Raw genomic sequence first — 16,122 nt, 5'->3', positions numbered from 1 at the left:
TGACAAAATAAATAAGAATTTCATGAATCGTGATGTCTCTTACCCCATCGTATGGTCTTCAATAGATGCTTGTATGTTAATCTGGACTCACTAAAAACTGTACAAACAAGTCTGGGTCTGTGAGAACAGACCAAAACACATGACAGTGTACTTCTGTACGCCTTGTTGATTACATTGTAATTATGGCGTTTTTGCTGGTGTGTATTCCTCAAAAGTCTCTTTCTTATCCAATACAGTACCAACTTTAGTAAGGCACTCTAAAAAGTGCTGCAGGTTTATAGATAGAAGATAAAGAGACATCAATCAGTTCATCCAAAAACCCAACAAGGTCTGGTGGACTTTCATCCTTCTTAGTTGCAAAAAGTTTGTTAAATACAATATTCCAGATTGACAATCCGCAGTGAAATGTCTAATTCTAGACTTCATCTTGGCAAGTATCATTGTCCATAAGTTACATATTTAGCAGTCAGGTTTGACACAAATGACTATGGGCTGTGAAATATCATTGCCTGGAGAATTCCTTGGGCTGATCACATGTAATTGTAACTTAAATATTTATCATGAATGATTGCAGAACATATTTTATGTGAAGAAGTTATGCAGGATAAAATCCCTAAACTACGGCTTCTGAAGGGATCAGAATATCGTATTATATTACATTAATATCACAACATACATTCATTATTATGTATCTACAGTGACTTAGCACACTTTGCTTTAGATAATATTGTGTAATTCTAAGATTTAATATCTTCTGAAAAGATTAAATAAATTTTGGCCTGTAAACTTAAAATTTACTGTCCAAGACTCAATGTGACTTGCGCAGACTATAAAAATTTCCCTGGCCTTGGTAAATTTAACGTAGTAACTGCCATTAAATTATTCACTATCAACTTTTAACAAAAGACCCCTATTATTACCCTTACTCTTATCTGGACTCGTCCCTAAAATTTCTTCCCTTAGTCTTGTTTCAGGCACTTTGATACTAGAGCAGAATATCTGGAATGCATTCAAAGATTTGGCTTAAACCATAACTGACATCTTGTCTTGTAAAAAATCTTAATGTTATGCTGTACCCTTAACACCTATATTAAAATGATTAAGACACTTTATACATTCTGCATTCTCTCGTCATGTGCATAAATTAAACAACACCTACATATCTATAATTTGCCCAAAAACTTTTTACTTGTTTTGTAGTGGCTTGTTTTAAGCTGCACTTGACGTGCTGAAAGTTCTGAAAATAACTAATGTCAATATATTGGCCTTGATGTCTAGAAGAGCATTATTTTGTCATCGAAATTAAATTTAAGCTATAGTTCCCTCTAATTTCCGTCATGTTGATGATCATTTATCATTAATCTGATTAAATATGGATTTCTCCTTTCAATGTCAATGTAGTAATGTTTCCTGACTTTCATAAAGTGGATACTATGGCATAATGACCTGTGATGATAAAAATGGGCTGTATATATGTTCACCACACTGCTCACAGATGCCATGAAAGATGAAATATAGAAAACTTAATGACATTCATCTTGTTTCACTTTGGTTTCAAGTAATGGCAAATACTGGGAGCTCACCTCATTGGAAGCAATGGAGAAGTTAGGATCTGGAACCAGTATTCCCGGGGAGGAGGAGCTAGCAGTGACATGAGGTGGCCTCATAAACATAAACTCACTAATATCTGAGACTGGGGAGAAACACGTTCTGACCCTTCGATTTGATGGGATATTTCCAGCACAATCCACTCGGACCCCTATTATGGTATTACAAAGACTGGGGTGTAGTTGAAAAGTTCCATGAAGCTTGGATCCTGCTACCACAGCTTTCTTTTGATTTTGCCGACAACAGAGAGGGAAATTCTTGTTCTCACATTTGTGAATTTTTATTCCAAGGGCTGCCAAACCAATCAGCGAGATGACGGAAATCACAATCAAACAAACAATCAGATATAAGGTGAGACTAGAAATATTCCTTTTTTTTGAATGGTCTTTTACACCCTGTGAAACTTCTAGGTCTTTGTCTTCTAGGGTCATCATAACTGTTACTGAGGTTGATAAACAAGGTTCTCCAGAATCTTTCACAAGTAGAAGGAGTTCATGTACATTCGGATCAACATCTTGGATTGCACGTTTAGTTCGTATCTCACCAGTTCTCATAACAATGCTAAACAGAGTAGGATCTGTTGCTTCAAGTAAGTTGTAGGAAAGCCATGCATTACGTCCTGAATCATGGTCTACAGCAGATATCTTGCTTACCATAACATTTGGCCCAGTCGAACGTGGAATTTTACATTGGGCAACAGAATTGGCCCCAATTACAGGAAATACAACTACTGGAGAATTATCATTTTGATCTAGAACAAAAACATGTACAACAGTCTTATTTCTAAGGGGTGGAGAGCCAGCATCAGAAACTTCTATCTGGAATTGGAAGTAGTTAATTCTTTCATAGTCTAGAGGAAACTTAAGGTAGACCTGTCCATTTTCTGAATTGATGTATATATGAGATGAACTAGCATAGTCCTCTTTAGGGTTTTGCAATATGGAATAAGAGAGACGTGAGTTCTGGTCCAAGTCTGGGTCCGTAGCAGAAACAGTACAAAGTAACTCACCAGCTTTGTTATTTTCTTCCACGAAGACTTCATAAACTGGTTCAACAAACTGAGGGGTGTTATCGTTTACATCAGAAACTGCAACTGATATAACTTTCACAGTAGAAAGAGGGGGGTTTCCCATATCCTTTGCAGTTATCGTTATTTGGTATTCAGAAACACTTTCACGGTCTAAGTTATCACTTGTAATCAAGGAAAACTGGTGCTCAAAATCCTCCCTTACAGTAAAGGGAAGATTTTTGTCTACATGGCACTGTACCCTACCATTATCACCATGATCTTTGTCTTTTATAGTGATTACAGCAACTACTGTCCCAGCTGGTGAGTCTTCTGGAACTGAACTAGAAAATGCACTTATAGTCATTTCAGGAGTATTGTCATTTACGTCAATAATGTGGACAATTACACTGCAATGCTCTTCCATAATGGGGCTTCCTTTATCTCTAGCTTCAATATCAATCTCATAAACTGAAATCTCTTCAAAATCTAAATTTCCAAGTACTCGGATTTCACCAGTTTCTGAATTAAGCTGAAAAATATTGCTTAAGGCTTCTGAGTTGTGGCTGCTAAAAAAGTATTCAATTTCTCCATTAGGCCCTTCATCTAAATCTGTGGCATTAAGTTTTACGACTAGAGAATTTTTGGGGGCATTTTCCTTTAGCTGGACATTATAAGAAGGTTGATCAAATGCTGGGTGATTATCATTGGCATCTAGGACAATAACCGTGATTTGCATGGTACTCGATCTACATGGTACCCCACCATCTTCTGCTTTGAGTACCAGATGATGGACTGCTGTCTGCTCCCTATCTAGAGCCTTTTCAAGAACTAACTCTGGAAATTTGCTACCATCGGTGCGTTTTTTCACAATGAGAGCAAAATTTTCACTTGGGCTAAGATGGTATTCTTGCAATGCATTAGAGCCTATATCTGGATCCTGTGCATTTGGAATTAAAAACCTAGCACCAGGAGAAGCCAACTCATTTATTTTTAAAGTCAGCTCTTCACTCTGAAATCGGGGTGAATTATCATTTATATCTAATATCTCAACCTCAATCCTATACACTTCTACTGGATTCTCTATAGCAAATTTTAGATTTAAAATACATGTAATACTCTGTCCACAAAGCAGCTCTCTGTCTATTCTGTCATTCACCAATATGGCTCCATTGTTTACATTTATAGAGAAATATTGGGAATCGGAATCAGAAAGTACCTGGAGATTAGCAGCTACTAGTTTTGCCACATCTGTTCCAAGATCCTTAGCGATATTCCCAACAATTTCACCCCTGTTCAGCTCCTCGGGGATAGAGTATCGGAACTGTGCATATGTAAGGTTTACAAGCAGCCACAAAGGAAAGAGATGCAGAATTCCTACTTGCAAAACACGGTAACCTGCTGGATGAATCATTGCAGAAAAGCCTTGTCTGAAAGCCGTCCCTTTTTTCCCTCAGCACATCTTGAATACAGAGCAGCTAATCCTTTGGAAAAAAAGAAGGATGCAGTCAAGGTTGTTTTGTAATTTCTTTTTCCATCAGACAGAGAGGCTAAGGTAAAATCTAGCTGGCAACAGAAAGGAAATGAAGGAGGAGCAAGTACATAGCAGCCATTGAATTGTATGCAGCACTGCATTGGCTCGAGATATGTTTTAGTATATCCAATCACCGTCTGCAAAAATATTTTCTACGTATTAAAATAAGTTATGGACGTTTCAGGAAAGCAAATTCAAAATTTAAATGTTGCTTGTTGCGAATATAAAAAGATGCAATTCTATTTTGCAAGAAAAAAAATATAAAAATGAAGCATCGTGAAATTAACGGCAGAATGAATTGGAGTGTAACCCTTTGTATGCCTTTACGAGGCGTGACTGTAGCTCAAAGGGGCATGGATTGCATATAGCAAGCACTGAAGGGAGAGATTTCTTAGCTATAGTATTGTCTGTTAAGTCGTCTATGCATGCTAGTGTCAATAAAATAATCTTGCAGCCAGTGACGACAGGCAGGAGCTGGGAATAGAACGAGATGGCTTCATAATTTAGAATGTGTTTTGGAAACAGAAGAAAACATTACTCCCACAACACAATCTGCCTTTCTGGTGCATGGAACTAATTAAAATAACATTGTAATAACTTTCCAAGTATCAGCCATACAACAGACCATCTCTTAGATGACTAATATCAGCTCTTCACTTGCTGCTAACAGTTTGACAACACAATGCACAAGGAGTAAACAAGACATATGGAACATTTCCATAAAAAAGCCACACATTCACTAATTTCAATGTATCCATCAACAAATTACACTAAACTTTCTGTTCTTGCAGTTTCTAAGTTAGATTAACATCCCTGTCTTAGTTCTGCATATTTAAGTCAAAAAGCTCCAAATATGATCAATATAAAATTTAGTCCATGTAACACTAACATATTCTGCTGCACTGTACAGAGTGTGGAGTCATGACACTAAAAAGCCTTCTCATTTACCCCACCAAGATTATAGAATAATACTGCTATCTATAAACCAAACCTAATACCAGCCAATTGCCTAGAGAAACCTAGGAATACTTGCCATTTAAATCATGCATGGAGAATTGGGACTGCATATCCAAAATAATCCGGAAAAAATCCAGAGTACCACAAAAAAAGAAAATACACAATTTGCTGAGTAAGATCCTGGCATTGTTTTACAGAGCTTATTAAATCCTGTACTTCTGTTCTCTAACAGCAACTGTGTTTCTCCAGAGTAGCTGTTCTTTGACAGTGTAAATGGCAAGAAAGAGGAGGGGAGGGATCCATCCATTCACTGCAAGAGGGGGAGAGAAACAAAGAGAGAATTGGACACAATGCTTCTACCCCGCTCCCATCAGTTAAGTGTGGACCTGTCAGCTAAAACAAGTGATCTATGTTGAAGACACATTTCAGTATGAATTTCCTAATGATATATTCTATATATGGATTTAAACCCACAAATAACAGTATTGATTTATTTTGCTGATCATTGCCTTGTTTCCATTTAAAGAAATGCCTTCATCATTGTTACAAGGAGAAACTGCATAATCAGCTACACCCCGAGGCCCCTTCAGATGTCTACAATGCTAAGACTTCAAAAGCTCCTATGAAGTCCTGCTCAGTAGAACTGCAGGAGGTCTGAGCATTGCAGCCCTTCCAGGAATGCACCCTTGTGTCTACTGTCTATCAATGCAGAAGAAGCTTTTGATAGGGTATGCTGGCGGTTCCTAGAAGCAACCTTAAGGGTCATTGGTGAGGGCCCCGTATGTTGGAATGCATCTTTGACTTATATACCTCACCCGAGTAAGATAAGACAAACTGTACTTTATCATTTTCTTTTGCCATTAGAAAATGAGATGAGGCAAGGTTGCCTCCTGCCCCCTCTTTTATACATCTTAGTCATGGAATCGATGGTCAATACCATTCAGACTAATCCTTACATATATGGGACTACAGTGAGGCCCAATTACCCAAAAGATCTACAGACTATCTGCTTTTGTATGTTACAGCTCCAAGTACAGATCTCCAAAAATTCGAAATCCTCAATATTAATTGTCTGCAATCATGTTTCCCACTTAAGTGGCAACATCTAGCTATTAAAAACTTGGGTGTGTATAGCAGCAGACCCCGTCAAGCTTTTTTGACTAAATTTTCAACTATCACCGTCCTGGTTTGGCAGAATAAATTAAAATAGAAATTTTGCCCAGCTGTTGTTTCTCTTCCAGACACTACCAATCCAAGTTCCTCAAAGTTCTTTTGCTTCCCTTTAGTCTAGTAAAGGAAAAGTTGTTTGGGGAGACTGGACTCCAAGATTGAAGTGCAAGATTTTGACTAGATCTAAAAATTATGTAGGAGCAGACATCCCTGACCTATCATAAGGCCGCTCTTTTGGCGACCCTTTTGGGGGTTTCTCATTTATCTGCATTTACCGTTTAGTCAGACATAGAGTTTGTAATAAACAAATTCCCCCCTCATTGGTGTGGACTCTATGCTCTGAGCATCCAAAACGTGTTGCCTTCTCCTCACTTTACACTACATTACTAGAATTTTGGGATGGAATTAAAGATTTGTTCAAACTCTCTTCCTATCCTAGCCCTCTCATGCCACTTTTTCATAACCCTATCTTCCTCACGTGTATCTCCAGTTTTCCTGGACCTTCCCTCTCTCTTTTCTCCCCAATTAAGGCACGTGACTCAAGAGGAGCGGTAAGCATCTCTAGCATCACTATGCCCAAACCTGGTCCCACAGGGAAATGCATGTTATGCATATGGTCAATTGAAGAGTTTCATGTGTTCTTTGTCCGCTCGATCTTCCATTTAATCCTTGTTAATGTGGTTTATATTTTTTTTGGCTTCAGATAACTTCCCTACCCTTATTACATGTCTGAAAGTGACTTAACCTTTTCCAATCCACTGTCTGACGTCTGAAGATATTCTGATTGAAGCCTATACAGCTCTGATGTCGGAAGATGTCTTACTGTATATTATTGGCCGCTCTGTTGTTGGGGCCTCTCCGGCATGTCACATACTGCAGTACTGGCTCTAACCAGCAGATGGCGCCATTGTAAAATGGCAGAAAGAGAAAGCCCCCTAGGAAGCCTTGAATCCAAAATTGGATTGCAAAGGGTTAATGCTGGACAAAATTACCCATCAAAACATTAGTAATACATAAAATGTTTTGCCCTCTTGGCTTATCAAGAGTATTCAACTATACTATAGCAATTAAGCTGTAGTAAATTAGCATCTAGTGAACAAGACGGAGAGCACTTAGTTGATCCCCTCGATTCCTAACAGCCTAGTAAGTGATTATTGTTTCTGTAATTTTGAAAAATACTATATATTTTTTCTTATTTTGGGATATTAGCGCTTGAAATAAGAACACCAGTAGCAGCAAAAACACTGGCTGTATGTCAGACTAATACTTCATTTTTTCTCATTCTCACCTATAGTGAATATGGGGTTGAGATGTTCCTCTTCTCTGAGTCGTTGCATTTGCCAATAGCTCCAGACATTAATGAAATAAATGAGTGCAAACTCTAAATTATTATGAATATTGTATGCTACAGATTTTTTCCATGTAACATCTATACTTTATATGGGTTAAACATCACCCAAGTGTTAGATTCAATGCTTGGTCAAGACCATGATCCAATGCTAATAAAGAGGTATCAGACCTTGCCTGCTGAGCCAAGATAAATTTTACCAGCTCAGTTTCTTCTTTGAAATGCATCCCTCCTGAGAAACACCAACTGGTTGACCTACTAGACTTTGAAAGACCTACATTGGCCTTGTCCATAGTTACTGCATGTGCTGTCGGTGTTATTAGGTACCTGGGCAGAGACAGAAACATTTTAGGACCACCTGTGATCCTTGCAATATGACTGTTTTGGAATATGTTTTTGATTCTCCACCTCAGTTGTACAAGTGTCACCAATTAGTAGAAAGCCTTTAAACCCACTACATGGAAATAGAATGATGCACCCAGGGGCAGAATGGAAAATTAAAGTGGCCCTAGAAAAAAACTTACAAAGTGCACTCATGTTGTAGGTGGGCCCAAACCAGCAGCAAATGGGGCAAATATAAGTAGGCATGGGCCAGCACATCTTCTGCCACAGCCACAAAGGTAATAGGGTGAAGTCTTTGCAGCGTGCATAGCTTACTACAGCAAATTTACTATGAAGCACAGAATATAATAGAACTGGAGGTATACAGTACATTAATGTGCCACCTATTTTCAACCTGTTAAGTCTCCATGATGTAAATGAACACCATAAACCGGCCTGTCTTTAGCTTCTATGACAGACAGACATGTCATGTGTTCTGCGCTCTGTCTTAAGTGAGAGCTGAGCTGTCGCTGTAATGACAAAGATCAGAAAGACTGCCATTTCATTTCCTAGATGCCACAGTCAATAGCGACCATGGTATCTGGGTGTTTAGACAGATAGAGGGGGATTCCTCTGTCACCATCTGCATCCCACTAATGCAATTGCAGAATGCCGATAGGTAATCCTAGCAGCCAGAGGCCTAGGAAAGACTTGCAGGCATGCTACAGCTGTATGCCTATTAGCCTTCTCCTTCAGCACAACCTAATAGATTGCTTTGCAGTTTCTGACACACATGGATAAATTCTTTGATATACCAAAGTTCACATTTTAGGTCTAAATAAATAACGAAATAAATGTTAATAAAGTTTATTTAAAAATTTACACAGTTAAAAAAAAATATATATATATATATATATTTTTTATTTTGTAGAAGTGGAGAAAAATACACCACACACACAGTTTCACTGTAAACACCATGGCCTGTAAAATTATCTCCATACTATAACTAACTGCACAATACCCTCTATACCAAGACCACTATTACCAATAATAACACTATATAAGGGACAAATAATCCCAACACATCATGATCACATATTACCACCACGTAGTGATTAATACCAACATATTGTCACTGAATAAAGACCACTGCAAAGATCAATACTACCATTAACCCCTTCCCTCTCCAGGGTGTAAGTTTACGTCCTGACAGCGGGGTACTTCCTGCAACAGGGCTTAAACTTACGTCTTGGGGATAGCGCAAGATCATAATAGATCTCGCACTATTCAGCAGCAGGAGCCGGCTGTCAGTGTTAGCCGGCCTCCTGCTGCAGCAGCCGGGGTGCATCGGAGAAGCGCCCCCGCTGTTAACCCCTTCCCTGACGCGATCTATGTAGAACGCGGCATGGAAAGGGTTCACAGAGAAAGCGCGCTCCCTCTGTGAAGTTGCCGGGCTCTCGCGATGCTATGGAAGAGAGCCCGGCTTGTTGCCATTGCAACAGGACGCCAGATACCGGTGTCCTGTATTGCCAATGCCTCTGATCGCTGTATAAGCGATAAGGCATTGCAGGAGAGAAATCCTGCAATGCCTTATCACAGCAATTATCAGTGCTGTGCTGTAAGTCCCCCAGAGGGACACAAATAGTGTAAAAAAAAGACAATAAAAATGTACAAAAAAGAAAAATGTAAAAAAAACAAACATTTTTTTCTGCTTTTTCTCATATTAGCATAAAAAAAGGTAAAAAAAAATTAAAATCCCATATATTTGGTATTGTCGCGCCCGTAATGGCGCATACAATAAGTTGCGCATGCATTTTATTCTGCAAAGAAAAAAGAACGTTAAAAAACGCTAAAAAACTGAGGCAAAATGCTAATTTTTAGCGTTTTGCCTCATTAAAAACGCAATAAAAGTGATCATAAAAGCCGTATGTACCCCAAAATGGTACTAATAAAAACTACAACTTGTCTCACAAAAACAAGCCCTCACAGAGCTCCGTACATAGAAAAATAAAAAAGTTACAGGACTTTGAATGCAGCATTTTAGACAAAAAATGGATTTCCAAAAAAGGGAAAAAGTGGAAAAACCTTAAAAAAATGTAAGACTTTTGGTATCGTTGTAATCGTACCGGCCCGCAGAAAAAATGGATTGTGCCATTTATGCTGCATGATTAATGCTGTAAAAAAAACCAAAAATCTATGGCAGAATTGATGCGTTTTCTCTCCCTTTTATCATAAAAAAATAATAAAAGTTTTACAATATAATCTATGTACCCCAAAATGGCACCATCAAAAACTACAGTTCGCCACGCAAAAGACAAGCCCTTATACGACCGCGTCGACAGAAAAGTAAAAAAGGTATGACTTTTGAAAAATGGAGATGAAAATCCGCCAAAAATCGTTGCGTCCTTAAGCTCAAAATAGGCCATGTCCTTAAGGGGTTAATAACACTATATGAGTGCCAGATTATACCCTCAGACCATAACTACATAAAACCACCACAGTGTTGCTGAAAATAAAAAACTATACAAAGACCAATATCACACCCCATACAAAGACCATATAGCAGTATATACTAGATCTATTCAAGCATTCTGCAAACCCTAAAAATGATTGCAGTGCCATTTTTTCCAGTGATCACGGGTGATGTTCCCTCCCTGACTGGAGTTCTTCACTTTTCCTTTCTCTTTATCTGGCTCAGACCATCATGATGATTTGTCCCGGTTACAACCTGTCTATGCAGACTTTGATACACAGACATCTTTGACTCCTCAATTTTCCAGAGATCTAGCTTCATTTTTCAAACTTCTACATAATCTCCCCATCCATAGTGCCCCAGATAGTAGTAATGCCACTTGAGGTGACCCACAGAGTAATAGTATCTTCCTTTTTGTGCTCTCTGTAGGCTCCACATATCCCACAGACAATAAAAAAGCCTCCCACTCTATAATAATTCTTCCTTTATGTTCTCGCTCTGTAATAATGCCTAAAATAGGCCCCCATTCAGTAATAATGTCCCATATAGGCCTCCACTCAATAATAATGCCCTATATATGCCCCCACTCAGTAATAATGCTCCATATAGACCCCCACTCAGCAGTAAGGCTCCATATAGGCTCCCACTCAGTAGTTATACCAGAAATAGGTCCCCACTCCGGAATAATGGCTCTCACAGGCTTCCACTCATTAATAATGTCCCTCACAAGCCTTTTAGATATAGTAAAAGGTAAAACAAAAATAACCTATGCTCATCTGTGGTATCCTACTACTTCTGGCCTCTGCAGTCTGTGCCCACTCAGCTCACCCACTGACTTCTAAGTGGAGGGGTCACGTAATCATGTGTGGATGTCACATAATCACTTTACCTGGAACTCACCAGGTAAACTGCACAGGTAAGGATTGCAGAGACCTGGAGCAGGAGAAGCGGCACTGGTGCAATAATTGTCCATGTATACATGGTGCCCCTTTTTTCCCGCAGTCTATGCCTTCATATATGAAGCATTCGCAAGTATATCCAGTAGTGCTGTTGCACACCTTATATAACTTGACATCATTCCTGGCGTGTTTAAATGGGATAAACTGCCAGAAGGAAAGCCGGCCCTTGAAGCTCATCAGGGATTTGTCAACTGACAGGTTTTTCTCGGGGGTATATATATTTTTAAAGGATTCTTTTAGCAAGGAGATTAGAGGCCTAAATTTATATAATCTGTCGTAGGCAGAGTCATCTCTTGGAGGGACTTGGGAATTATCGGAGAAATGGAGGAAATGCATTAGCTTTTCAAAATGATGTTGGGGCATAATGGATGCAATAATATATGGGTTGCATGCACAGTACTGGCAGAAGGGATGGATGATTTTTTTTACTAATCCCTCTAATAGCATGAGTCCCAAAAATATTTTTTTTCTGGGGCACTTGTGGGGTTCCACAGTCTGGAATAGACAAAGGTGGGATATTCTGCAATAAATTGCCCAGCATTGAGGTTTGTCTGCTGGACAATTAATTCCATGACATTATCGCTAATAAATAAATTTAAAAAATCAAATGGGACAAAATCAGCGACATCCACATTTACACCCAAAGTTGCTACAAATTGGGGCATTTGGGGGGAAAATGAATTTGCAGAATCCCACATTGTGAGAGGCATCACAGTATTCAGCCCTGACGGCTCAACAACTGCTTCAACCACCATAAGGCTAGCGATAGAAGTAGAGTCGTCACTGAATTTATTTCTGCCCCCAATGCAGTTTCGGTATCGCTGCCAGATATGCTGGAACAAAGCAGTACATAGACCTGCTCTACACCATACCTCCTACATGCCATTTTAGAACAAATTTTTTAAAATGGATGTATAAGTCCAAGACGAAAACGGTTGAGCAAGAAAAAAAATGAACACGGGTGTTCTTCACTAATCCGCGGGATGTTTCGGACAATTCTGCACCCAGATCCTAACTGCGGCCTGGGATCCTAGATGCTGAGGCATCTGAGGGACCAAAACGTTAGTTAGAAGAGTGTTCTTCACTTTGTGGGTGAAGGGGGTTGATTAGGGTGTGAGGGGTGGTGAGAACGTGGGGATGGCAGTCCTTTTTTTTAACTCTCTGCACCACAGAATTTGTCGCTGTTATCTCCTTCCTCTCACAAATGCTCTCAGTGAGGGGAGACAAATACTGTGCTGTATTTATTAAACAAATAACATGGTTGGCTGTGATAGGTGTATCACAGCCATCCATGTTAGCAGGGACCAATCACTAAAGGCAGCTTGGCATATAGGTCTACTGTGCATGCATCGTCATTTTGTTGCTGCATGCGGGGGATCAGCGAAGGTGCCCGGCACTGAAGATCGTGTCGTGGGACACCACTGCTGGCTTCAGGTAAGAAGTTTCATCTCCCCTCACGGATTGGATCCATGAGGGGAGATGAAACTTTAACTTTGAAAACTTTATTTAAAAACCTTTACGTGATCGCTGTTTTCCATTGGATCATGGGCCTGAGGACTGCTCACCGTGGCCCCCCTGTGACAGCTCCAGGCTCCCAGATAACAAAGGTAGCCGATAGCAAGGAGCTGTCACATTAACAGACTCCGGGGCTTTAGTCTACAGGGCCAGCGTGTTTTTACAGCCCTGTAGGTTAAAGCCCAGACACCAAGGACGTGAAAACACATGTGGGTGGTTACTAAGGGGTTAATAATTTATTCAAAGATCCTTCAAAGCTTAGAAGTCAGGCTCACGGGCTTGTAGTTTCCTGAGTCCACCTTCTTCCCTTTTTTGAAGATAAGGACAATATTTGCCCTTCTCCAGTGTTCTGAAACTTCTCCTGTTGCTCAGATATTTTAAAAGATTGCAGTGAGTGGTACAGCAATGACCTCTACTGCTTCCTTCTGTACCCTAGGATGTAATTCATCTGGACCTGGAGACTTCAATTCATTTAAAGGGATTGTCCCGCGGCAGCAAGTGGGGTTATGCACTTCTGTATGGCCATATTAATGCACTTTGTAATATACATCGTGCATTAAATATGAGCCATACAGAAGTTATTCACTTACCTGCTCCGTTGCTAGCGTCCCCGTCGCCATGGTGCCATCTAACTTCAGCGTCTAATCGCCCGATTAGACGCGCTTGCGCAGATGGGTCGATTCCCTCCTGATTGGCTGGAATCGGCACATGTGACGGGGCGGAGCTACGCTATGACGCGTAGAAGGGGCGGAGCCAGAACGCTGCTGCTGCCGAACCGAGCCGAAGGGAAAAGACCCATCTGCGCAAGCGCGTCTAATCGGGCGATTAGACGCTGAAGTTAGACGGCACCATGGCGACGGGGACGCTAGCAACGGAGCAGGTAAGTGAATAACTTCTGTATGGCTCATATTTAATGCACGATGTATATTACAAAGTGCATTAATATGGCCATACAGAAGTGCATAACCCCACTTGCTGCTGCGGGACAACCCCTTTAAGTTAGCTGAGTGTTCCCTCACCATCTTTTCTTTTTTAGATAGCCTGCATTCTTTTGTTTTCCCAAAGGCACAGGGAAGATCAGTTGATGTTACCTTTACTTTCTGAAAGAAAACAGAAAAAATTGGAATTTTAAAGTTTGGCCTTCTCAACATTATTTTTAAGCAATTCGCCATTTTCATCCTGTAAACATCCGATAGCATCTTTGACTTTTCTTTTGCTTTTGACATACCCCCAAAATCCTTTTTCATTGCTTTTGGCTTCTCTTGCAAACCTCAATTCATTATAAGCTTTACTGACACTTGCCCTACAGTTTCTGCAGACTGCATCATATTCTTCTTTAGATATGTCCCCTGCTTTCCATTTGATTAACATATTTAATAGCATGTATTTAAGTTCTGTGTTCATCTATCCTTGTCTCTTTAAATGCTTCCCATTCTTTCTTCTTTTAGGGATTGTTAATGATTGTGCTTTGAAAATCTCGTTTTGCAATATTTCCGATCCTTTTTGGACATTCTGTATTTAACAACATCCAGCTATTGGATCCTACCCTCTTTCTGAGTTCATTAAAATCTGCCTTTCTGAAATCCAACCTTGAATTTTGAGTCTTTTTAAGTCTTCCTCCCCTTTTTATCCAAAATTCAATGATAGCATGATTGCTGCCTCCTAAGGTCCTGTTGGTAAGAATTAAAATCACAGTCTACAGTGAACAATTTAGCTCCTCCAGTTTATAGTCTGGCTTGCTGCTTTTTGTTAGGGTCTATGGCACAAGTGTCAAACACAAGGCCCGTGGGCTGCATCCGGCCCGCCACCTTGTTCAACATGGCCCGCGAGCATGGCCGGCATTGCGTGCCTGCGGACGGTCACCACAGCAGTGAATACCAGCTGGTGGGCCGCGGCTCCCCGGCCAGTATTCACTCAGCGGCGCAGATCCCAGGTGCACACTGTGACATCAGTGTGCACCTGGGATCCTCTTCACCCCTCCCCTTGTTCCGTGAGAGCAGAAGAGAGAAGGCATCCGGACGTGCATACTGACATCACAGTGTGCACCTGCAATCAGCGCCAGTGACAGCGAGCAGAGAAGCAGTGGCACTTGCACAAGGAGGAGGAAGAGGGGGTAAGTATATGGATTTCAGGGGGCACTATTACTACTGAGGCTCATATAGGGGATACTATTAGTAATAGTCCCAGGTGCACATTGTGACATCAGTGTGCACCTGGGATCCTCTTCACCCCTCCCCTGGTTCCGCGAGAGCAGAATAGAGGAGGCATCCGGACGTGCACACTGACGTCACAGTGTGCACCTGCAATCAGCGCCAGTGACAGCGAGCAGAGAAGCAGTGGCACTTGCATAAGGAGGAGGAAGAGGGGGTAAGTATATGGATTTCAGGGGGCACTATTAATACTGGGGCTCATATAGGGGATACTATTAGTAATAGTCTACCCTATATCGGCCCCAGTAGTAATAGCATTACTACTGGGGCCGCTGTGGGGGTCACTATTACTGCTGATGCCTCTGTGGGGGTCACTATTACTACTGGGGCTGCTGTGGGGGTCAATATTACTGCTGAGGCCACTGTGGGGGTCACTATTACTGCGGAGGTCTCTGTGGGGCTCACTATTACTACTGAGGCCTCTGGGGGGGGTCGCTATTACTGTTGAGTCCTTTTGGGGGTCACTATTACTGTTGAGGCCTGTGTGGGGGTCACTATTACTGCTGAGGCCTGTGTGGGGGTCACTATTACTGCTGAGGCTTGTGTGGGGGTAACTATTACTGCTAAGGCCTCTGTGGGGGTCACTGTTACTGCTGGGGCCTGTGTGGGGGTCACTATTACTGCTGAGGCCACCGTGGGGGTCACTATTACTATCTGACAGATAGGCTTACCACAGAGAATTGCGGCATGCCACTATTTAGATCCCACGAGCAGAAAATCGCTATGATTCTCCGCTTGTGGATACCGTGGCTGCACTTTCCATAGCAACGCTATGGAAAGCGTTCACTGCGTTACCCACGGCCGGATTATCACCACAAGTAATGCAATAAACAATCACCCATGGACAGGCAGCCTTACAATGACAGTCGGCTCTTTTGAAGAAAACCATCAGGCTGATATGGCCCTCCATGAAAATGGGTTTGACACCCCTCGTCTACGGCCATTGTGCCAACCCTCCGTCGATTGTGCTGGCCTTATGGCGATTGTGCCTGCGACAATTGCGCCTACTCTGCACCTTATC

At 41.0% G+C, this 16,122-nt stretch overlaps 1 protein-coding gene across 1 annotated transcript in view; it reads right to left on the bottom strand.

Annotated features, from left to right (window-relative positions):
• The window catches only part of LOC136611238 (protocadherin gamma-C5-like), an 85,704-nt gene extending 82,580 nt beyond the window's left edge, over positions 1 to 3,124 (bottom strand). The window contains exon 1 of the mRNA XM_066590628.1: positions 1,584 to 3,124. Within this exon, the coding sequence (XP_066446725.1) occupies positions 1,584 to 3,041 (1,458 nt within the window). The 5' untranslated portion in view covers positions 3,042 to 3,124. The remainder of the gene's footprint in view (positions 1 to 1,583) is intronic.
• Between the last annotated feature and the right edge of the window lie 12,998 nt (positions 3,125 to 16,122).

The sequence above is a fragment of the Eleutherodactylus coqui genome, chromosome 2 (assembly GCF_035609145.1).
Source record: "Eleutherodactylus coqui strain aEleCoq1 chromosome 2, aEleCoq1.hap1, whole genome shotgun sequence".
NCBI classification, from domain to species: Eukaryota; Metazoa; Chordata; class Amphibia; order Anura; family Eleutherodactylidae; genus Eleutherodactylus; species Eleutherodactylus coqui.
Note: the sequence above shows the minus strand (reverse complement) of the source record. Positions and strands in the feature narration are given on the sequence as shown.